At 44.4% G+C, this 24,794-nt stretch overlaps 1 protein-coding gene across 5 annotated transcripts in view; it reads right to left on the reverse strand.

The window, feature by feature from the left end:
* The window catches only part of RNF220 (ring finger protein 220), a 255,224-nt gene extending 235,287 nt beyond the window's left edge, over window positions 1-19,937 (reverse strand). The window contains exons 1-2 of one of the 5 annotated variants that reach the window (XM_056533144.1): window positions 19,704-19,937; window positions 11,160-11,901 (exon numbers count right to left, since the gene is read on the reverse strand). In XM_056533144.1, coding sequence (XP_056389119.1) covers window positions 11,160-11,901; window positions 19,704-19,895 — 934 coding nt within the window. In that variant the 5' untranslated portion in view covers window positions 19,896-19,937. Of the gene's footprint in view, window positions 1-11,159; window positions 11,902-19,134; window positions 19,239-19,703 lie in introns of those variants that run through there. The other 4 variants (XM_056533141.1, XM_056533145.1, XM_056533143.1 and 1 more) reach the window with 4 other exon arrangements.
* Between the last annotated feature and the right edge of the window lie 4,857 nt (window positions 19,938-24,794).

Consider the following 24,794-nt stretch of genomic DNA (forward strand, 5'->3'; position numbering starts at 1 on the left):
TGTGGTGATGGTGGACCACTACTCGGAGGCATCCGGGTCAAAGATTAACCAGGATAAGTGTGAGAGTCTCTGGCTGGGAGGGTAAGATCCCATGTTTGATCTCCCGGACACCCTCCCAGGGCCCAAAGAGTCAGCAAAAGTTTTTGGCATCACATTCGGCCAGGATGATTATCCCACCAAAAACTGGGATGGTAAGCTCCAGGATGCCACTCAGAAGGTGTACCAGTGGAAGGGTTCATCTATGACCCTCAGGGAAAGGGTACACCTGATCAAATCGTACCTGCTCCCCTTGTTTATCTATCTGGGCAGCGTATGTATCTTGCCAGAGGCTTACTACACTAGGATCTACAGCCTGTTTTTCCAACTGTTGTGGGGAAGCGGGTTGAACCTAGTCAAGAGGGAGGTTACATATCGCACGAGGAGACCAGGGAATATATCTGATATCTGGTGAACCCTGTGGTGTTCTTAAACACCTTCTTGAAAGCTAACATCGCAAACCTCTGGTCAGAGAGGGCTCCTCCGTGGGTACTCTCCTGCAGGGAATGGTTTCGGCCTTTCTTCCAGGAATGGGAGACAGGAGGACGAGTGAAGGACCACCGTATGCTCCATGGATATCTTCCGGCTTACGCTACCTACGTCGGCAGTGTCTGGGAGTGTGGGAGATCAGGACCCAGTCAAGGCAGTTCCTTGACAAACGGGTTCTGTTGACCCACTTCCAGAAGCCTCTGGCGCTCAGGGACTGCCAGGCCGGGATCTGAGGGTGGGGTTGTACCTTTTAAACATGAAACGGATCCCCCAGAAGGGACTTGGCCTGACGCTGCTTTCAGGGGAAGCTATATGTAAAGGACAACCTGAAGCACAGGAGCTCTGATGTCCCCAAGAAGAGTGCGGGGACACGCTGGAAAGCATGGACCACTTTCTGCTTCATTGTCCTTTTAATATAGCCGTTTACAACCGGGTGGGCACCTCCATCGGCTAGAGTTAACTTGCCGGCCTTACCTATCCGGAGTGGGCTTATGGGGCATTCAGGAACCTGGGTGGCCGAGACCGGGGCACTTTATTAGTAGTCAACTCAGTGGTTAGGTACCATATGTGGAATGCACGGTGTCTAGTATCTACACAGCGGAAATTCCTCTCCGAGGTGGAGGTCTGTAGGAATATCACAGGTGACCTCAGGAAGATCAGGTCTTAGGAGTATGGCAGTCTTGGTACCAGTAGGGCTTCTCTCCTATGGAGAGGGTTTTCATTTGATGTGCCCTAGGTACTAGACCTCTTGGGTAGAGTACCCCTGTTTCTGGTTAGGGACAGTGATGTAGGGACAGAGAGAGGGTAAGTGCAGGATCAGTTTGTTGAAGGGACAGCAGTGGGGTGAGTTGTAGGGGAAAAGTTAGTGGAGAGAGTTTAACATTTAATATCAGGATTGCCATCCTTCTTCCCTGGTGGTGGGCTATGCATGTACACCCTAATCTTTTTGTTTTGTTTTCAGAATATGTGTTCCGGGCTTACGGGCAACTGAACTTGGGCCTAAGGTGGATTGTATTGTTTTGTATTTGTATATCATGTTATGTTATGAAGTTGTATTTTTTATAGTTGGTTGGGTATAGATGAGGTTGGGTGGGGGAATTGGTGGGTTGGTGGAAGTTTGGAGGGGCTGGCATGGACTCTGACCTATCTCAAGGAGGGTGGTTGTGCGAGTGATGGATTAGTCTAGTGCAGGATGTTTTTATTTAGTTTTTTCCGTCATGTCTATATATATGTATTTTGTAGGTGTATATAGTTTGGTTTTGTAGTTGTATATAGTATATATATTTGCATTTTTGTTATGTATTTGAGTTTTTTATATTTGCCTTGTATATATTATTATATAGTGTGGATTGCTTATTTTATTTTATGAGGTGATGGGGATAGGCAGTCAGACCAGATTTAGTTAGTATTTTTGTATAATTTTCTTTAATGTTAGTTATATTATGGCAGTGTAGAGAAAAAAAAGTGTGTATATATATATATATATATGTGTATGTGTTTAGGAAAAACTTTTTTTTTTTAAATTATAAAAAAAAATGTAAAAAAACTATTATAAAAAAAAAAAAAAGTTTGCTGTGTTAGTTGTGAATGTAATATGCGGTTGAGTTTTTACCAAGTCCGGTTGAGTACCCGGTGTTGCCCGGTTTTTCCTTCCTAATCCTTGTTGGGGAGGAAAATAAACAAAGGAGGAAGCTTTTGACTTCATATCCCGTCCTCATATATTGTTGTCATATCCCAACCCCATATCCCGGCCTCCTATCCCGGTCCTCCTATCCCAACCTCCTATCCCGACCTCCTATCCCGACCTCCTATCCCGTCCTCATATCCCAACCTCCTATCCCGACCTCCTATCCCGTCCTCATATCTCCACCTCCTATCCCGTCCTCCTATCTCCACCTCCTATCTCCACCTCCTATTTCGACCTGTTATCTCAACCTCCTATTTCGACCTGTTATCTCGACCTCCTATTTCGACCTGTTATCTCGACCTCCTATTTCGACCTGTTATCTCGACCTCCTATCTAGACCTCCTATACCGTCATCCTTTCCTGTCCTCCTATTTCGACCTCCTATCTCGACCTCCTATCCCGACCTCCTATCCCCACCTCCTATCCCGTCCTCATCCTATGTTTGCTGTTGACATATATGTAACATGTGACCAAGTTTCATGTTAATATCTTTAGCCGTTTGGACGTGATGCTGGAACATACACACACACATCCACATACACACACACATACACATTTACACACATATACATACACACACATACACAAATTGGGGGAGATTTATCAAAACCTGTATCTGACATGTTATATATAGCCGTATACTCGGGCAGCACATCACAGCTCCGTCCTGTTGGGGTTACTTGGTTCGCCTCCCTCCCCCTTCGGCTTTTATTTGTTCTTTTCTCTTTGACAAATGAGTGCGTAACCCGTTGTGCAGCTGATCCTATTTGCGATGGTCTCTCTCAGAAGGAGCCGATATTCTGCATCAAAGCTCCTTGTGACTGGAGTGATACATTGTATCCAGCCAAGAGACATGAAGTGCGCGGCCGACACCTGCAGCAGGTTCGTTCACCCCCGGCGCCTCCATCTCTCGCCTATTTGTTACCGTTGTTACTAGCTGCCATCATTAGCATTTCTCCCCATATTGACATCTCTCTCCTTACTTGTTCCGGAGTGATTTGTGTGGACAGAGGCCGCACTGTCACTTTTATCTCCATGGCAAAGATATTGACAGAATAACATTAGTGTCCTCTCCGGACGACTGCGACTGCTGCGCAATCTGAGACAGAGGGAGAGCACCGACACTGTGCCCGGGGCCCCCTTATACATCGCCTAATAACAATGCAAAGTATGGAGGAAAGTGATGGCACGGAGATCACAAAGGGTCATGGAAAACAACGTTCCCATAGTCAACCACAGACTCACAGGCACAAAATGGAGGATGGGAGCGCTAAAGACAAAATCCCTGTCCGATATCCGTCAGCTGATCTATTGGAAGTGTATCTGACCAGGAATCCACCCCCAGGACATCTATTATCACTGGAGGACCCGAAGCAGCACAAAACCTGTCCTGATGTAGTCCTCTTTACACAGCTGAGGTTTTGTAACACTGTATTACTAAAGACATCTGTGAGCTCTAAGTAGCAGCACAGATATCTCTTCTGTCCCAATCTAGCCTTCCTCACACAGCTGATGGTTTGTGACAGTGTATCAGTAAAGACGGTAAATAATCTGTGACCAGACACAAGTTATTTCCTGGGCTGAAGCATTTGTGTCGCCCCCCGAGCAGGAAATATGCCCCCCCCCCCCCCCTCAATCATGTTTCAGGTGTATTCACATGGTGCGGTTTTATTCTGCTGCAATTACAGTAAAACTAGAGAAACTCTGCAGCATTGGTAAATATTACAGGAAAGTGAAGCAGAACGCAATCTGACCTCACACCATCAGTTTATTATCGCCACCATCATCATCGTCATCCATTAAACGCCGCTGTAATAATTGTCAGATAAAACCCAGGACATGAAAAAAACAACAAGAAATTTCAGCGGTGACAGTGGCGGGCGGTCAGGTGTCACCATGAGATCATTTAGCCGCTTCTCATCGTGACCTTAAAATTGTTCATTAATATTTCAGATTCCTCGGAATTTGTGCTGCAAACCGCCGATGCCTCCGAGGAAAAATCCATGAGCAGCGCAGCGACCGACGCAACGATGGATGACTATGGGGGGGTAAAAACTGGAGCCGGAAGAAGTAACCAATCAGATTGCTACTTTCTCAATATATGAGAGGTAGAATCTGATTGGCTGCAGTGATTGGCGCATAACTCTCATGCAGGTTTATGAATAAGAAGGATATGGTAACACATGTGCAGCCATTATTTTAGCGCCAAAGTAATATCTACCTAAAGACGACTGCAACTACAAAACCAATTCCAACAAGGTCCCAAAGGCGACAGACTGACTTATTGGTTGATTGGTTGCCCAGCTGATGGTTTGTTACAGTGTATTAGTAAAGGTTATAATCTGTGTCCGTCAGTGGCAAAAAACAAAAAGAGATGTGCGAAGTCACAAGATATGAGTGTGAACGAGGCCTCTGTGGTGATCGGTAATTAGCGCTGAGCTCCAGGCGGATGGCGCGCTCCGTTAGTCGTCACCGTTCCGCCCACAGACTTATCCATAATTGTTATGATAAAACCCATCATTTCGTTTTAACCGCCGCAAAGAATAAATGGCACCATCCAAGTTTTACTGAGCAGAAAGGTTACAATGTAACAAGCCGCGGCGGTTACCCCGGAGACACCGAATCGCCTCAATCGTCACAAAACTCCCTGTAATGATGGACACATTACAGTTAGAATGTTACAGGCTGCGCCGTGACGCTGTGAACGCTAACACCCCCCCCCCGTACACCACCCGGATGATTCTTTATTTTATTGTTCGTGTGTAGAAAATCCACATAACTGGAAACTGGGAAAAAAAACTGTAAAAAGCAGAAAAATGAAATAAAAGGAAATTCCCAGAAGCTGAAAATGAAATAATAATAATAAAAAAAAGCCCTAAAACCCAGAAAGGGAAACAGTGAGCGACATAAATCAGGCACCACCGCCGTGCCGTCCTCAGCACATCAGGCCGAGCAGCTTTCGGCTGCAAAAATGTCATTGGGAAAATCTGGTGTCTGACAAAATCGTAAAATGTGACTGGACGCAATCTCCACCGCCACATCAATCCTCCCCGCATCGGCACAGTCAGGTTATCACCGACGGAAAGAGCTCTGATCGCTGTAAGAAATATTCCTGGGTACATGAAAAGGCTGGAAATCTGTCCTGATCTAGTCTGTCCACACAGCTGAGGGTTTGTTACAGAATATTAGTAAAGGTAATAACCTGTGGGCTCAATGCAGCTGCAGAGCGCACCTCTGTCCTGCTCACACAGCTGAGGGTTTGTTACAGAGTATTAGTTAAGGCAATAACCTGTAAGCTCAATGCAGCTGCCGAAGCACACATCTCTTTCCTGTTCTCACAACTGAAGGTTTGTTACAGTGTGTTAGTAAAAGGTAATAACCTATAATCTCAATGCAGCAGCAGCACGCACCTCTGTCCTGCCTTGATCTAGTCTTGCTGACACTGCTGAGGATTTGGTACAGTGTAACAGTTAAAATTGTTGTTGTTTTTTTTTCCCAAGAAATTTTGTTGTCCCCCCCCCCCCCCCAATCCTTAAGTCACATGATAAAAGAATCACATGACTTGATATGGGAAAAGCACCAACAAAAAAATGCCAGTACTATTATGCACATTTTATGGAGGACAAAAAGTCACAAAAACTTTTTGGGGGGAGTTTTTTGTGGAGTTTTTTCAGGCCAATCTAAAGAGGATGGTCACATGGAGGCTGAGGGGGATTCATCCCACCACAATGTGACCCCCAGTCTACCCTCAGTCTCCTCAATGATTCATTCTACTCGCTAAGACTCACACAACGCAACGTTAATTCTGGTAAAATATTTGTCAGCCCTGAAATATGACAATAAAACCGACAACACAGGCGCTGCGCATATAGGTCATTTCTTACACCTCAGGCCTCCTCCTGCAGCTATTGCAAAACTATAACCCCCATCATGCCCTTACAGTGTTGGAATGTCAAAGGCTGTGAAGGCATACTGGGAGTCGTAGTTTTTGGCAATAGTTGGATAACCCCTAGATTGAGAAACCTTAACATAAAGAATGCACAGTTATAAGGGCATGATAGGAGTTGTGGTTGTTTTGTAACATTTGAGTTGTAAAAGTTTAGCAAACTCCACCTGTTGCTAAACTACAACTTCCAGCATGCCCGGACAGCCGTTGGCTGTCTGAACATGCTGGAAGTTGTAGTTTTGCAACGTTTGGATTGGCTGTGTGGGAATGCTGGAAGTTGTAGTTTGCAACATCTGGTTGGCTGTCTGGGCATGCTGGGACTTGTAGCTTTGCAACAGCTGGAGGGCCACAGTTTGGAGACCTAGGCCTTAGGCCATGTTCAGACGAGTGCTAGAACCGCTCCGGAATCGGGATTTCCCCGACATGTCTGCCGTGGAAATTCTGCCGTGTGAACATAGCCTTAGGGATTCAGCCATGAACAGCCGCTTTAGGACCCGCCATTCTGATCACCACAAGTATTGTATATGGTCACATATTTTCCCTGCAGCACAGAGGAGCTGCACCTGGCCGCCATCTTGCCTATTATTAACAATCAATGCCCCATAATAACAATCCATATCCAGCCAGATCCGTCATCCTCCACCGATCAATCCTGTCACTGATCCCTATACACAGCTGGTGCAGAATTAACCCTTTCCAGGCCTACAGATGAATCCAATGATCTTTCATCATGACAACACAAGGTGAAAGTAACATGAATTATACAGACGCTCTGTGTGTAAAAAAAACAAAAACATTTAAATAAAAAATAAAAAAATCCAACAAACCAGAAACTGAAAAATCTAGTCCCAATGATGGAATAAAAAAAAAAAAGAAATCTTCACGGCAGATCTGTAGTGTAAATGGAGCTGGCCGTCCCAGAGCGACCGTAACACGCTGGATGCCCTTAATGAACATAATAACGATGATGTCGGCAATTACAGGCGTTCTGGAGACGGGCATCGCATTAACCCGTCCAGCGCCGGAGCAAAAGTGCGGCAAAAAAGAAGTGAATTAATAAGCGATCTGCGTATTCCAGGATAGAGCCGGCGCTGTGCAGAACATGAGAGGAGGGGAGGTGAATAAATGAGCGCTGGGGGGGGGGGGATCACAACATCTGGTTAAGTGCTGCTCAGGACGCTGCCAGGCGCGGGAATTAGCACAACACTTGTGCCGGGAAACGAAGCTTACACTCACACCATCAGCTCCGCACGGCAGCTGGGGAACAGGATGGTATCGTATGGGGGGAGATACCTCAGGGTAGGGGGGTACAGAGGGCCCCTAGGATTCAGAGACACCCAGGACCCTCCAATGGGAAATCTACTATTTGGATCAATTTCATTCCATTTCTCTGCCTTGCAACTTTTCCAAAATCATTTGTGCCAAATCTAAAATGTACAGTGAATTTGTCAAATTTTTTTAAAATCACTTTTGTTGCAGCTTTTTAATTAAACTACAACTCCCAGCATGCCCTGACAGTCTTCTGCCTACTTCATCATATATTGTGCTAAAAACAAATCTGGCACATTTTATATCGGCATAAGAAGAAATAGTGCAAGTGGAGTGAAAAAAGTGCAAATCATAAATCCGATAAGTCCAGGTGATCACTACGTGTAAATGAAATGAGATCTGTCTGCCCTGATAAACACCATAATAATAACAGCGTCATCCTCGCTTACGACACAATAAGAGCAGATCATTTTCCGGATGATGTCGCCTGAGAATCCTACACAACATTGGCCTCTGTCCCTTTAAATACCAGGAGACCTGCCGCGGTGTCACTCTTTAAAGTTCTACAATCTGGAGACCTTCAGCTTGTCAGGAAGGAAGCCGGATCCTTATATTCTCCTGCAGGAATGTCGCTCTCGCCACCAATACATTCACCGCGGTGCATACCAAAGCGATGACATCACAGTGTCCGCCATCATCACCACTACACACGCTGTCAATCACTTTGGGACTTTCCATCCGGTTGTTTAGAGTGAATTCACACATGGCAGAATTTCTGCGCCCGGTGCTCACTTCTCATTGATCTGAAAGCGGTTATTGTCGAGGTGCGAGGACTGACGATGAGGACGAGCGCAGACATTTCTCAAACAAATCTGCTGTGTGCGAATTCACCCGAGTTCTCTGCACAAAGACAAATTTACTTAATTTTCTTTAACAAAACTTGAAATATTTTTACCAGGATTTTGCAGCAACCAATAATAATAGTATAAATCTATCGCGTGCTGTGGCCGAGGCCCGGCGTGTATTTTAGTTGTCGCTGTACGTCTTAGGTCAATCTCCCCGTAACTCCCCGGGCCCTACATGTGACTATAAACACAGAGGTGACGAGGCTGGGATCGCGTGTGATAGGAGGCGATGATATCGGGTAAGCGACCTCCCCTGTGGACATGCAGTCTCTGATTAGACATTCAGGGCATGAAGCTGGCACAGAAATCGCCAATCTGCGCCAAGTTTGGGCAGATGGGCTCCGACTGCGCTGGTTTTTTATTCACCGTCTCCGAATCACTTTCTGCCAGAAAATTCGCCCACGTCAACAGGCAGAGTCAGGAGCCGCGGGGTCACGGTTGTATGGTCAATGTGTATGTATGGGGGGGATTCACTGTGGGGGCCGAGGGAAAGGGGGGGGGGGATCTGGTGAATTAAGCCTTAAATTCGAGATCATTACAAAAGTTTTAATTGTAACAATTCCTGGCGCTTCAAATAATAAATGAAGCTGCGCATCTAGATGGAGGCCGGGATTATAACGGCGCTATTTCAGGGTACAATATTTAGCCAGATGTTCATATGATGCATTTTTAGTGTATTCTGAGGCTCAAAAATATAGCAATAGTTTTTTAGCAATTTTATACTTGTTTTTGTTATAAAGGAAATTTTTTTAGAAAGATTTACAGACATTTTCCTCACGTTTATTTAAATCAGATCCTTGTTTACAAAATCAACAAAAATTATTCAAATAGCGACACCAGAATATATCCAAATAAGTACAAGGCACCTTTTAATAATAACGGCTGTAAAGTAAATAAATAAATGTAAATATATATATATATATATATTTATATATATATTAAAATATGTAAATAAATAAATGTATACATTAATTAATGAATGAATAAATAAATAAATAAATAAAACAACTACTTATGAACTGTCAGAGATTTTAAATCAAACTGAATGGGAAAAAAACTGATGTATTATGAGGCCTGAAATGCAATAGATGAACGCGGCCTAAAGGGTCTGCTTACACAGGACTGACATGTTGCAGATTTTGACTTCCCTACGGAATTAATTGGGAAAATCAGCACCAAATCTGATTAAGGGTTTGTTCACAAGCTGCAGATTTTCCCAATTTACTTCAATAGTGAAGTCAAAACCTGCAATGAATTTGCAGTGAATCCGAAGAAATCTGAAATGTTGCTTTCACTATAACAATAAATAAAATAAAATATTCCTGTAAATTAATAGGGACAAAATGTGTAAATGTTTCTAATTGGTTAAAAACTAATGATCCCTCCCCCATCTACCCCTCCCCCCCACGAGGTCCACACCCTGAGGCCACTCGTCTACAGCCATCATTGTGGTTTTCATGGCGGACGGTGCGCGGGGCTCACGACGAATTCTTTTTAGCAGCGGAAAAGTTAACATGGTGTCTAATTCGAGTCGACAGCGGAAGAAAAAAGCTTCAACTGAAAGGAAAGAGACAGGACGTCTCAATTACCCTCCGCGGTGTCGTAACCAGACGTTACAGTCACACGTATGACGGAGAATGCTAAAGCCGCGCTCTGCGAGGAGAAGAGAAATTTATGCTCCGAGAGAAGAGGAGAAAATGCCGAAGAACTATCGCTTTGCTTTAAAAATTACCCGTAATCTCCTGTGGGAGATTTTATCATCCCGGACACCACTGTGTGTCATTTTTTTTTTAAGTCCACCATATCGCCAATTGCATAAAATGATCGTGCACAGCTTTTACTCATCGTATCGCACAGGTAGTGGCTTCTGTGAAGGATTTTTCCCCTAACAATCCAATTAATACATTTTATGCTACAATCGCAGATTAGGCGACCCCAAAAAATTTGTAACTGTGCAACCTCAAAGATTACATGATTCATAAACATTGTTACATCCTGATTGGTTGTATTAATTGCTCTAGAGCAGCGCTTCTAACCCTGCACATTTCCAGCTATTGCAAAAATACTTTGTTAAATAGGATGCACCAAAGGTTGTCAGGGAATTATGGGAGCTGTAGTTCTGCAACAGTTGGAAAAATATAGGATAAGGAGCAGAATTCTAAACCATATATAGTAAAACATTGCATAGAAAATTAGAGCTATAGGGTCCCATAGAATGATCTACAGCAGTGGTTCCTAACCAGTGTGCCTCAAACTGTTGAAAAATTTTGCACATTGCGCAAAAATGTTACAACTTTTGCAAAAAAAAAAAAAAAGTGGCAAAATTTCAGGAGATGCATACCTGCACAAAAATGTTTTAACCATTTAATAAATATGCAACACGTACACATTAGAACCACACAAAATAAAGGTGGACAAAAATCATTAACCTACACTAGTGTTTCCCAACAGGGGGCCTCTAGCAATTCCCAGCATGCCCTAATAGCCTTTGTTAGTTTTGCAACAGCTGGAGTCACTCTGGTTGAAAAACACTGACCTACACAAACAATGATACATTCCCACCCTATGTATTTATATACTGGATAATTGGCCCGACAGGTTTTTCGCCTTTTTCTAGATCAACACTGCAGAGTCACAGGCTGCACCGGATGGATCTGTTACAATTTGTTACAATGTGTTATGATCTGTTACAATGTGTTATAATCTTTTATGATCAGTTACAATCTGTTACGATCAGTTACAATCTGTTATGATCTGTTACTACGTCATTCTTCACAGCTACAAATCTGCATCAAACTCTATAAGAATAAGAAGCGGAATCACTTACAGCGGTCGTTCCTGTCCTCTGGGCTCGACGACGTCTCTCTGTCCGATATCAGGCCGGACACAGCAAACAGTTTTTTCCCAGCGTCATCCACCTTAAGTCCTCCAGGGGAGCCCGTTGGGATCTGTGCCCCAAATTCATACTCTTTCCCATCAGCGTCAGAGAATCGCAGGTGTGGGGAGTCCGTATCATGGCAGCTCTTCAGGCGTTTGGCTGGGGTAAACGCAGACTGGTAGCTCTCCCGCTCCTCGGGGGAGGTGAAGGGCCGGAAGGCGCCCACGCCACTGTGGTTGAGCATGCTGATGGGGGAACAGTCTAGGTTCGGAGGAGCAAACTGCGGGTGGAGGTGGAGGAGGGACGGTGGAAAGTCGCGGTTTGAGAAGGCTGCGGGGACGCCACCCTGTCTGTGGTACATGGAGGTGAAGGTGTAGGAGCCATTAGTGAAGGGAATGTGCACCTCTTTATCCACCGATACGGGCACCCCAAAAGGCCGCGGCTGCTGGCAGGGGATGGAGGCGTCCCGGCTTGCCTCAGCAGTAGAAGCCAACACCATCAATGCAGGGGACGCCAGCGGGTTAGGCAGGAAGGAAGAGTTCTCCATCTTAAAGGCGGCTCGGTGCAGATCCATCTCTGACACTTTAGTTTTTGCCAAATTAAGAATTTCGGTAAAGATACCTAGGGTGGCTGAGGCGACGGGATCTTCACGCCAAGAAGGAAACGTCACTTCATTTCTCCCCTGTGAAACCTGAACAAGGAGAAAGTGAAAGAAAGACGTCAGTCCTGAGCGTGCAAAAAATCAATACGTCATTATTGTTTGTGTTTGTGCCATTTAGTCACTGATTCCCCCAAACACCACAAGGAAGAAGATTATCAGACACAGTTACAAATCTGCAACATGGGGGGAACTGACGCTAAATCCACAAAAACGCTGCGTGACCAAAGAGACGTCTATTATTATCCTATTGTACAGAAGGCGAAAGAACGCAGCGCTGATAGAGAGACAACATGGAGATATAGATCACAATGCACACACAATATACACTATACATATACACACACAATATATACACTGTACATATACACACACAATATACACTATAAATATACACACACAATATATACACACAAGTTATACATACACCAAGATACAGCATAATATACACTATACATATAATGTGTACGTACAGTGAGATACAACACACTATACAGTTATATACATTCGACAGTTATCGACATACAACATGCACAATATATACAGAATATATACACTTTACATATATACACTGCAAACACAATGTATACACCAAGACAGAGCATGCACAATATATACTATACAAATACACACAGTGTGTGTATATTTATATACACACCGAGATACAGCAGAGTATACAATATACATACACTATACGTATACACACAATATATATATACTAGACATATATACTGGCAAACAGCATGCACAATATACACTATACATGTACACACAGTATAGACTATACATATCCACACAATGTATACATACACCGGCACATAGCATACACTATATATATATATATATTATTTTTTCAAACTGCATTTCATACATGATACAAATACACATATACTAAACATACATCCACATTACAAACTATGCACACATACACATTATCTATCCATACACACTATGCATATTATCTTTCCATACACACACAGTACACACATACATATTATCTATCCATACATATACAATACAAATATTATCTACCCATATATATATATATATATATATATATATATATATGGCATTTTTCAGGGTATATCAAGATCGGCTCCTGCAGATGGGATGTTTTTGTCCAGAACATTCCGGATACTTAGGAATTATTTCATAAAATGAAACAAAAAACTAAACAACACATTGGGTTTTGATCACCCTAAAATTTGTTTCTTTTCACCCATATGCCAAATAGCGAGATCTGACAACGAGAATTGCCAACCCCAAACAATTTGCCCGGCACCAACAATAATTTTTCCCTCCTTTTTATCGTCCGTCGTTGCCTCTCTGACCATCATTAGAATCATTGTTATAAGTGTCTTGGTCTTATCTTACAGGGGGCAGGGAAGGTAGTGTGTGTATGGGATTGGGGGGCCGGTGGGCACTGTATATCATGTGGATGTATGAGGACATGAGGGGTATTGTCTGCTGAGCAGATACACCGCCAGATATAGATTAAAGTGACAAGAGGATAAAAGCTTGTGAAGAAAGATAACCAAATCACCTCCACGAGGCGCCCGGCCCTAATGAGTGATGACTCCCCTCTCGTTGGGAGCGTCGGCCGCATTAGCTGTAATTCTTCCCGGCCCAGGAATGATCTGTTTGTTCTGGTAAATGTGACTGTACATCTGGAGCCGACACTTTGTACCTGTCGCCTGCCCGGCCGTGCCATCGCTCGCCTTGGGGGAATCCCTCCCTGTGTGTCGTGTCGTTCTGCGTCTCCACAATTTAGGGGGAAAAATATCAAATTTCAGCATCAAATGAAAGAACTAAAAAAAATGTTAAACGGAATGTAAAGATCCCGAAAGAAATGGGGCAGCCAGGAAGGGGTTAACTTCTAGTGAAGGTCTTAATAAGCCGCCATGTAAACAAACCAGGTGAGCGGCGGGGGCACAACACCTTACGGGAACATATTGCTTTTCTCCCCTTCGGAGACCCATAAAAACATCTTTCTTAAGTTTATCATATAAACCCACACGGCCTTTTCTTTTAAATCAAAGAGCAGAAGTTTAATAGTGAGGATGAAAGAGTTTATACGGAGGGAGCAGGACGCGGCCCGGAGAGCAACATCATAAAGCACAAAGCCTTAAAGACAAAGTCATCTATTTCTGATTAGTTTATGAGGCGAGCGAAGGATTGTCCAAAGAGCCGAAAGACGACAAAAACCTACAGCAAACCAAAAGAGCCAGCGCCATTCTCTGGTGTCAGCCACTGCACGGGTATAAGGGAGCAGGGCTCTGCATATTCTGGGGCATCACCATCGGCTGCACTGAGGCTGTTGGAACCCCCAGAGCAAAGACCCCTGCGTGCAACTTACTATAGAACAAATCTGATGACTGCAAAACATGATAGAAATGTCAATATCTGTATACATGTGTGTATATATGTGTACAGCTATATGTGTGTTTGTATGTGTACAGCTATATGTGTATACAGCTTTATGTGTGTATATATGTGTATAGCTATGTGTATACAGCTATATGTGTGTATATATGTGTACAGCTATATGTGTGTTTGTATGTGTACAGCTTTATGTGTGTATATATGTGTATAGCTATATGTGTATACAGCTATATGTGTGTATATATGTATACAGCTATATGTGTGTATATATGTGTACAGCTATATGTGTATACAGCTTTATGTGTGTGTATATGTGTACAGCTATATGTGTATATAGCTATATGTGTGTATATATGTGTATACAGCTATATGTGTGTTTATATGTGTACAGCTATAGGTGCATGTATATAAAATTATTATTGTGTATATATGTATATAACTGTGTGCAAATATGTATACAGCTATATTTGTGTAGCTATATGTGTGTATATGTATATAGTTAAAGGTGTGTATATGTGTTCAGCTATATCAGTTTATATATGCGTACAGTTGTAGGTGTGTGTTTACACGTGTAGAACTGTGTGTGTATATATATATATATAAATACTTTTGCAGTTACATTTATACATATGTGTATACATATATAGATATATATGTGCATTTATATTATGTGTGTCTGTAAAGTTATTATCTCTATATAATTATCTATATAGTTATATTTGTAGTTGTTGTATCTGTAGTCTTATATGTTTACAATAAAGAGTGTGTGTATATATATATATATATACATACACACACATAAATATATATATATATATACACACACACACATAAATATAAATATATATATATATATATACACACTTGTGTGTAAAATATTGCATTGAAGTTTATTACTATTATCAGTATATGTATAATTTTTAAGATATATATTTGTTATGTCATATATAAATAAATACATGTAGTTGTTATAATGTATATAGCATAGTCATAGTCTGGGGCAGCGCATATTGTGTTACCGAATATAGATAAGAATAGATAAAATTACAAGTATTGCAGCAACGCTGTCCTCACCATAAGAGCTTACAGTCTAGATAACCTATGTTTATATATTTAGAGTGGGGGTTAATAATATGGCGGTGTCCATGTATCTATATATTTCCTCCCTCAGCCTCACATTAGGACATCGGATATTTGCGGTGACTTTTGCCCTGGCGCGTCGCAGCCTCAGCCGTCAGGTGAGCACATGATTCAGACCCCGGGTGTCACAGCGTTTCCGATGCCACCTCAGTGAATTGTGCGGCTCAGCAGACACCCTCAGATCGCTTCCTCATTTGGCAGGCATCCGAGCGCATATCAGCCCTAAATTATAACATTATATATCTCTCATTAACTTATTTTTTCGCTTCCAATTTATTTTAAATAACTCTCACGTTTAGTTAAAGAAGAGAAACCAAGACAAAGGGAGTGATGACGACGATGATTATGTCAATCTGCGACCTTCAGCAGTTTTACTTTTTTTTTTTCGTGGGGGACATGTAAAAGATAAAAACCTTTGTTTTGGGGCCACGTTGAGTTATTTCCACGGCACAATACTTCAGCTCCCTGATCCTTGAACTCATCAAACCAAGTCTGCACTACTGAATATTCATGGGATCTACTGGAAATACAATGTGTCCTGATCAGAATCACAATCCAGACCGGTCATTGTCATCGCTGTGAATTGTGACGTTGGACTCATTGTAGCAGGAAAGTAACAAAACTAAGCAGATTCACCTCCGGCTCACGAGACGATTCTCTCTGATGTCTGACAAAACCAGGAGACCGAACGACAGCTCCAACTGTAACGTCCCATTGTCCCGACTCGGGGAGCGAGCAACAAAACACAACAAAAGCTCAGGACAAATTCACACGACTGCGTGAAATTTACAAGCAACTCAAATTGTGGAGTTTTAACCAGGCAGCATCTCCTGAGCCTGAACCCAGAGGATGCGGCAGCGACAAACCACAAACCTTATGGAAATCTATAGTTAATACACTGCGAATGTCAAGATGTCATCATCCCAAACACAGGACCCTAAATAAGAAAAAACTAACAGACCTTCTTAATTAAAAAAATATGGATTGCCGGGTAATCAGCCAGAGCCGAGCATTGAACACCTCAGACAACAGAGCAGGCAAGCGGCAGAAACCGATACACCGCCGTCCGACGGCAACTATGCTGATTTTTTTTAATTTAGCACCCCGTGCAAATCCAGATTAAAATAACTCCGGCTATTGATCCGGGCAGTGGGATTGACATTAATTTTAGTTCACTTCTCACTTTGCAAAGGGATCAATAGTAAGTAATAAGGGCTGACATCCCCGCTGAATGGTGGAGAAAGGAGGCTTGGAGACAGCAATCGAAGAGGCAGCCATATAAATCATCAAATACTTTTCCACAGCATGAGACAAACTCCGAAGCGATGGCTCAACCCGCAACGTGAAATGAACTAAACAAGTGGAGTCACATCAGTGCACAGAGAGAAACGGCCACAAGGAAAAAAAATGGATCCAAAAAAATCACCTGGATAAAATAGATACAATGTAACCACGCAAATCATGGAGTGAAATCCTCCGATTATTATATAAAATATTATCATCTATTAAATATATCAAATATATTATTTTATATTATTTCTACTGTATACACACATGATCTGCATTTCTATCTCTGCCTCTATATGAATACATTTGTAAATAAATACGGTTAAAATGTAGGATAAAAGAATTTTATGTTATTTTCGATTTAACAAAAAAATGAAACCAGGAGCGAAGATTATAATGTGACTCTGCAGATGGACGTCTACTTTCTTATACGTTTATTTCAATGTACAAAATAGAATAAAAGTAAAAGAATATAACAAAATAAAACAAAACAAAAATAATCAAGAACTTTTCCCGTTGTAAGGAAATGAAGGGTTGTGTATTTTCTATCATTTGTTCATTGTGATCTGTCTGCAATGTAACAGAATCAAAGGCTGCAATAAAAAACGCAGCTGGCATCAGAAATCTGTTTGTAAATGTTAAAAAAATTTAAAGGAAAAGAAAATTTCCCATTTTAATGGCTTTTGAGCATTTGAGCCATTGCCAGTGAATTTTCACCAGGTTTATATGAAGTTGATCGAGCGTTTACACACAACAGGTTGCATTACTGTGGTCGTGTAATTATATGCAAAAGCCTGGAAAATGAATCAACACATTGTCCCTGCTCCGGGGGGACAAGGAAGACCCCCGACCCCTACAAACCCCAAAAACTGGGAACTCACAGCTCCAGAGAATCATCATAGAAACAACTAAACCAAAAATAATAGAAAACCAAGAGATAGAACTTCATAATAGAAATAAACAAAACTAGATTATAATGTAAAAAACGAAAATAATCCCAAATATATATAAATATTCACATATCAAATTATACACAAATACACTCATATGTACAATCCCACTAAAACACACAAACATACACATATATTAATACACAAAAAATATACACATGCAAATACATATCTAATATACATACACAAATAGTAACACACAAAAACGTAGATACATGTATAAAACCTTACACACACCCATATACACACACATACGAATGCAGTGAATTTAATACACAAATATATACCTACAAATACACACACATACAATTGCAGACAAATGTATAAAACCTTACACACACAAATACACATATATATCTACAAACATACACAAATACTATCATATATACTTACATACTAATATACATTTTATTACAAAAACACATGAATAAAAAACTTAAATTAACACTTATATACACCCACAAATAAACACAAAACAATCATATATAATTAAGTACTTATATAATCAGAAATAGATACAAACATATAATATAAATATAGACTCTATATATGAATATATATATTTACCTGTATAAACCACACATACCTGCGCATTAAACCTGCATATATTATTTCAATGTTACAATAATCCGACATTAACAAAACGTTAAATTCCAAATCCTGCAAATGAAATTCTATTCCTCGATTCTATGTAAATTCCGATTTTAAAACTGTATTTAAATTTTACATTTTCTGGACTTCACAAGTTCAATTCTCCCTGGGAAGAGATGAAGTGAATTATAGATTGGAGGAATAATTTCTCCTGGTGCAGGAAGGAAACAGAATACAGAAACTTTCTCCACATCAGCCCTCAGCCCCCTCATCCTTAGGACCCCCAGATGCTGAAATCATGGATCTCTGATGTTCTGACAAGAGGCTGAGACCCCAATATCCTGCATGGTGTGGCCCCCAATAAATCAATCAATGCAAACATCTAAGATCTAAGCCCCTCAGCCTCATCAGTATGGGGGTCCCTGATCTAAGACCCTCAGCCTCATTAGTATGAGGCTTCCTTATCTAAGCCCCCAAGCCTCCTCAATATGGGGGTCCCTGATCTGAGCTCCCGAGTAAGGTGGTCCCTGACCTGAGGTCCTCAGTATTGATGTCCCTGAACTGAGCTCCTGAGTATTGGGGTCCCGAGTAGCTGGGGGTACCTGATCTCAGATCCTTATCTGGGGATCCTAATTTGAGCTCCTTAGCCTCAGTATTGGGGTCCCGGACAGCTGGGGGCCCTGATCCTCCCCACTCACCATCCGCTTCCCTGTTCTGTTATTTAGCAGACTTCCCAACAATCGGCAGAAGACCCCCCGCCGAGCCCCCGTGTCCCCTCAGGAAGGAAGAGGCAACAAAGTGGCAAAATTCTTCAAACCTGGAGCCGCTGTGTTAACCTGTGAGTGCGGGGAGCAGATCCCTCTCAGCCGCAACAGGAACCGGCTGCAATAAAGTAGCAAAAGTGTCTGAAACGTACCCGAAAGTGACCACATTGTGGGATATCTCCGGCAATAGTGATATCTCCTCGTGCACCCAGCTAAAGAGCAAGCTCCGCGGACCAGCCCCGCACCTGGACGGGCTCCGCGCGGTGAAGAGCTCGGTCCTCAGCCCCGCACCTGGACGGGCTCCGCACAGTGAAGAGCTCGGTCCTCAGCCCCGCACCTGGACGGGCTCCGCGCGGTGAAGAGCTCGGTCCTCAGCCCCGCACCTGGACGGGCTCCGCGCGGTGAAGAGCTCGGTCCTCAGCCCCGCACCTGGACGGGCTCCGCGCGGTGAAGAGCTCGGTCCTCAGCCCCGCACCTGGACGGGCTCCGCACAGTGAAGAGCTCGGTCCTCAGCCCCGCACCTGGACGGGCTCCGCACAGTGAAGAGCTCGGTCCTCAGCCCCGCACCTGGACGGGCTCCGCGCGCTGAATGCTGGGTGCTCGGCTCCGCGCGTTAAATGCTCGGTTCTCCCTGCTGCTATTTGCATAAAGTTGCGGTAGAAAAGTTGCACTTTCCCTTCCCCTCCCCCGGGGCTCGGCGCCCAGTGTGACCCGGACTCACCGTGAGGAGCTGGAGGACGGCGGGAGAAGCGGGCAGGAGGGCTCCCTGGCTGCGGATGGATCCCCGGGATGCTTTGTTTTGCATGTGATAGCAGAGCCGGCTGTGTGCGAGGATCCCGGAGAGTGAGCGGAGCCCGAGCAGCACAGCAGAGCACACACACAGCAGCACTCTGTGCCTCTCACTGCTCTGCATACATTACAGGACAGAGGAGGATGGGATGACAGAGCAGAGCACACAGGGCTGTCCTAAGGCGAAGCTGCCCCTGCACTACACCCGCTCCTGCCTGCTGCCACTATCAAGTGACCCCTGCACCTTGTATTGTTCTTCCCCTGATGCCTAGACTCAAAATATACACAGGCAGGTAGATAATACGCTACTGACACTGGGGAACCATATCTGACACTGTGGGGAAATGTCTGACACTGGGAAGAGAAAAGCAGATACTGGGGGAGATAACATCACATACTGGGGGAGATAACGTCACATACTGGGGGAGATAACGTCTGATACTGAGGAGATAGCGTCACATACTGGGGGAGATAGCGTCACATACTGGGGGAGATAACGTCTGATACTGGGGGAGATAGCGTCACATACTGGGGGAGATAGCGTCACATACTGGGGGAGATAGCGTCACATACTGGGGGAGATAACGTCTGATACTGGGGGAGATAGCGTCACATACTGGGGGAGATAGCGTCACATACTGGGGGAGATAGCGTCACATACTGGGGGAGATAGCGTCACATACTGGGGGAGATAACGTCTGATACTGGGGGAGATAGCGTCACATACTGGGGGAGATAGCGTCACATACTGGGGGAGATAGCGTCACATACTGGGGGAGATAGCGTCACATACTGGGGGAGATAGCGTCACATACTGGGGGAGATAGCGTCACATACTGGGGGAGATAGCGTCACATACTGGGGGAGTTAACGTCAGATACTGGGGGAGAGAACGTCACATGCTGGGGGAGAGAACGTCACATACTGGGGGAGAGAACGTCACATACTGGGGGAGATAGCGTCACATACTGGGGGAGAGAACGTCACATACTGGGGGAGATAGCGTCACATACTGGGGGAGATAGCGTCACATACTGGGGGAGATAGCGTCACATACTGGGGGAGTTAACGTCAGATACTGGGGGAGAGAACGTCACATGCTGGGGGAGAGAACGTCACATACTGGGGGAGAGAACGTCACATACTGGGGGAGAGAACGTCACATACTGGGGGAGAGAACGTCACATACTGGGGGAGATAGCGTCACATACTGGGGGAGAGAACGTAACATACTGGGGGAGATAGCGACACATACTGGGGGAGATAACGTCAGATACTGGGGGAGATAACATCATATACTGGGGGAGATAACATCAGATACTGGGGGAGATAACATCAGATACTGGGGGAGAGAACGTCACATACTGGGGGAGATAACGTCTGATACTGGGGGAGATAGCGTCACATACTGGGGGAGATAGCGTCACATACTGGGGGAGTTAACATCAGATACTGGGGGAGAGAACGTCACATGCTGGGGGAGAGAACGTCACATACTGGGGGAGAGAACGTCTGATACTGGGGGAGATAACGTCTGATACTGGGGAGATAGCGTCACATACTGGGGGAGATAGCGTCACATACTGGGGGAGATAGCGTCACATACTGGGGGAGATAGCGTCACATACTGGGGGAGATAGCGTCACATACTGGGGGAGTTAACGTCACATACTGGGGGAGAGAACGTCACATGCTGGGGGAGAGAACGTCACATACTGGGGGAGAGAACGTCACATACTGGGGGAGAGAACGTAACATACTGGGGGAGATAGCGACACATACTGGGGGAGATAACGTCAGATACTGGGGGAGATAACATCATATACTGGGGGAGATAACATCAGATACTGGGGGAGATAACGTCACATGCTGGGGGAGAGAACGTCACATACTGGGGGAGATAACGTCTGATACTGGGGGAGATAGCGTCACATACTGGGGGAGATAGCGTCACATACTGGGGGAGATAACATCAGATACTGGGGGAGATAACATCAGATACTGGGGGAGATAACATCAGATACTGGGGGGAGATAACGTCACATGCTGGGGGAGAGAACGTCACATGCTGGGGGAGAGAACGTCACATGCTGGGGGAAAGAACGTCACATACTGGGGGAGAGAACGTCACATACTGGGGGAGAGAACGTCACATGCTGGGGGAGAGAACGTCACATGCTGGGGGAGAGAACGTCACATACTGGGGAAGAGAACGTCACATGCTGGGGGAGAGAACGTCACATACTGGGGGAGAGAACGTCACATGCTGGGGGAAAGAACGTCACATACTGGGGGAGAGAACGTCACATACTGGGGGAGAGAATGTCTGATACTGGGGGAGAGAACGTCACATACTGGGGGAGATAACATCAGATACTGGGGGAGATAACATCAGATACTGGGGGAGAGAACGTCACATACTGGGGGAGAGAACGTCACATGCTGGGGGAGATAACATCAGATACTGGGGGAGATAACATCAGATACTGGGGGAGAGAACGTCACATACTGGGGGAGATAACATCAGATACTGGGGGAGATAACGTCTGATACTGGGGGAGATAACGTCAGATACTGGGGAAGATAACGTCTGATACTGGGGGAGATAACGTCACATACTGGGGGAGATAACATCAGATACTGGGGGAGATAACGTCAGATACTGGGGAAGATAACGTCTGATACTGGGGGAGATAACGTCAGATACTGGGGGAGATAACGTCAGATACTGGTGAGATAATATATAACACTTGAAGAGATAGTATCTGACACTGGGTATATAATACACTGCTCAAAAAACTAAAGGGAACCCTGCGATAACACATCGTAGATCTGAATGAATGAACTAATCGTATGAACTACTTTTGTCTTTACATAGTTGAATGCGCTGACAACAAAATCACCAAAAATTATCAATGGAGATCAAATGTATCAACCCCTGGAGGTCTGGATATGGAGTCACCCTCAAAATAACAGTGGAAAACCCCACTACAGGCTGATCCAACTTTATGTAATGTCCTTAATACAAGTCCCAATGAGGCTCAGTAGTGTGTGTGGCCTCCACGTGCCCGTATGACCTCCCCGCCTGGGCATGCTCCTGATGAGGTGGAGGATGGTCTCCTGAGGGATGTCCTCCCAGACCTGTACTAAAGCATCCGCCAACTCCTGGACAGTCTGTGGTGAATGGAGCGAGACGTCCCAGATGTGCTCAATCGGATTCATGGGAATGGGCGGCCAGTCCATAGCATCAATGCCTTCCTCTTGTAGGAACTGCTGACACACTCCAGCCACATGAGGTCTAGCATTGTCTTGTATTAGGAGGAACCCAACCGCACCAGCATATGGTCTCACAATGGGTCTGAGGATCTCATCTCTGTACCTAATGGAAGTCAGGCTACCTATAACAAGTACATGGAGGGCTGTGCGGCCCCCCAAAGAAATGCCACACCATTATTGACCCATCGCCAAACCGGTCATGCTGGAGGATGTTGCAAGCAGTAGAACGTTCTCCACGGCGTCTCCAGACTCTGTCACGTCTGTCACATGTGCTCAGTATGAACCCGCTTTCATCTGTGAAGAGCACAGGGTGCCAGTCGTGAATTTGCCAATCTTTGTGTTCTCTGGCAAATGCCAAACATCCTTCACGGTGTTGGGCTGTAAGCACAACCTCCACCTGTGGATGTCGGGCCCTCATACCACCCTCGTGGAGTCTGTTTTTGACTGTTTGAGTGGACACATGCACATTTGTGGTCTGCTGAAGGTCATTTTGCAGGGCTCTGGCAGTGCTCCTCCTTGCACAAAGGCGGAGGTAGCGGTCCTGCTGCTGGGTTGTTGCCCTTCTACCGCCTCCTCCACATCTCCTGATGTACTGGCCTGTCTCCTGGTAGCGCCTCCATGCTCTGGACACTACGCTGACAGACACAGCAAACCTTCTTGCCACAGCTCGCATTGAAGAGCCATCCTGGATGAGCTGCACTACCTGAGACACTTGTGTGGATTGTAGACTCCATCTCATGCTACCACTAGAGTGAAAACACTGCCAGTATTCAAAAGTGACCAAAACATCAGCCAGGAAGCATAGGAACTGAGAAGTGGTCTGTGGTCATCACCTGGAGAACCACTCCTTTATTGGGGTTGTCTTGCTAATTGCCTATAATTTCCACCTGTTGTCTGTTCCATGTGTTCTTCCTGAGTGGACAGTGAGATCTCACACAAGTGTCAGTGACTTGGAGTTACATTGTGTTGTTGAAGTGTTCCCTATTTTTTGAGCAGTGTATATGACACTGGGTATATAATATATGATACTGGGGAGATTATATCTGATCCTCGGAGAATAATATCTTACAATGGAGAAATACTATCTGACACTAGGGGATAATATATGATACTGAGGGATAACGTGATACTGAGGGATAATATATGATACTGGGGGATAATATCTGACACTAGGGGATAATATCTGACACTAGGGGATAATATATGATACTGAGGGATAATATATGATACTGGGGGATAATATCTCACACTAGGGGATAATATATGATACTGGGGGATAATATCTGATACTGGGGGAATAATATCTGATACTGGGGGATTATATCTGATACTAGGGAATAATATCTGATACTAGGATATTATCCCCCAGTATCAGATATTATCCCTCAGTATCAGATATTATCCCTCCCCCAGTCCCTGTGCCCACTAGCGGTGTCACAAGAATTCCGAGCGCGGCTCTGTTCCCCGTCTCTGTCAGCTCTTAGGGTACGGGAACAGATTTAAAAGCCTCACGCGCAGCACTACGCAAATAGCGTAGGGCTAATGTAGGCAGCGCTAGGAGCCTAGCGTTATCCCTACACTATTTGCGTAGTACTGCGCATGCGCAGTACTAAGTTAGCCGCGCGCGAGGCTTTTAAATCTGTTCCTGTACCCTAAGAGCTGACAGGGACGGGGAACAGAGCCGCGCTCGGAATTCTTGTGACCCCGCTAGCGGTGATGGTAGCGATCGCAGGGGGGGGGGCACATT

The sequence above is a fragment of the Hyla sarda genome, chromosome 7, assembly GCF_029499605.1.
Source record: "Hyla sarda isolate aHylSar1 chromosome 7, aHylSar1.hap1, whole genome shotgun sequence".
Lineage (NCBI taxonomy): Eukaryota > Metazoa > Chordata > Amphibia > Anura > Hylidae > Hyla > Hyla sarda.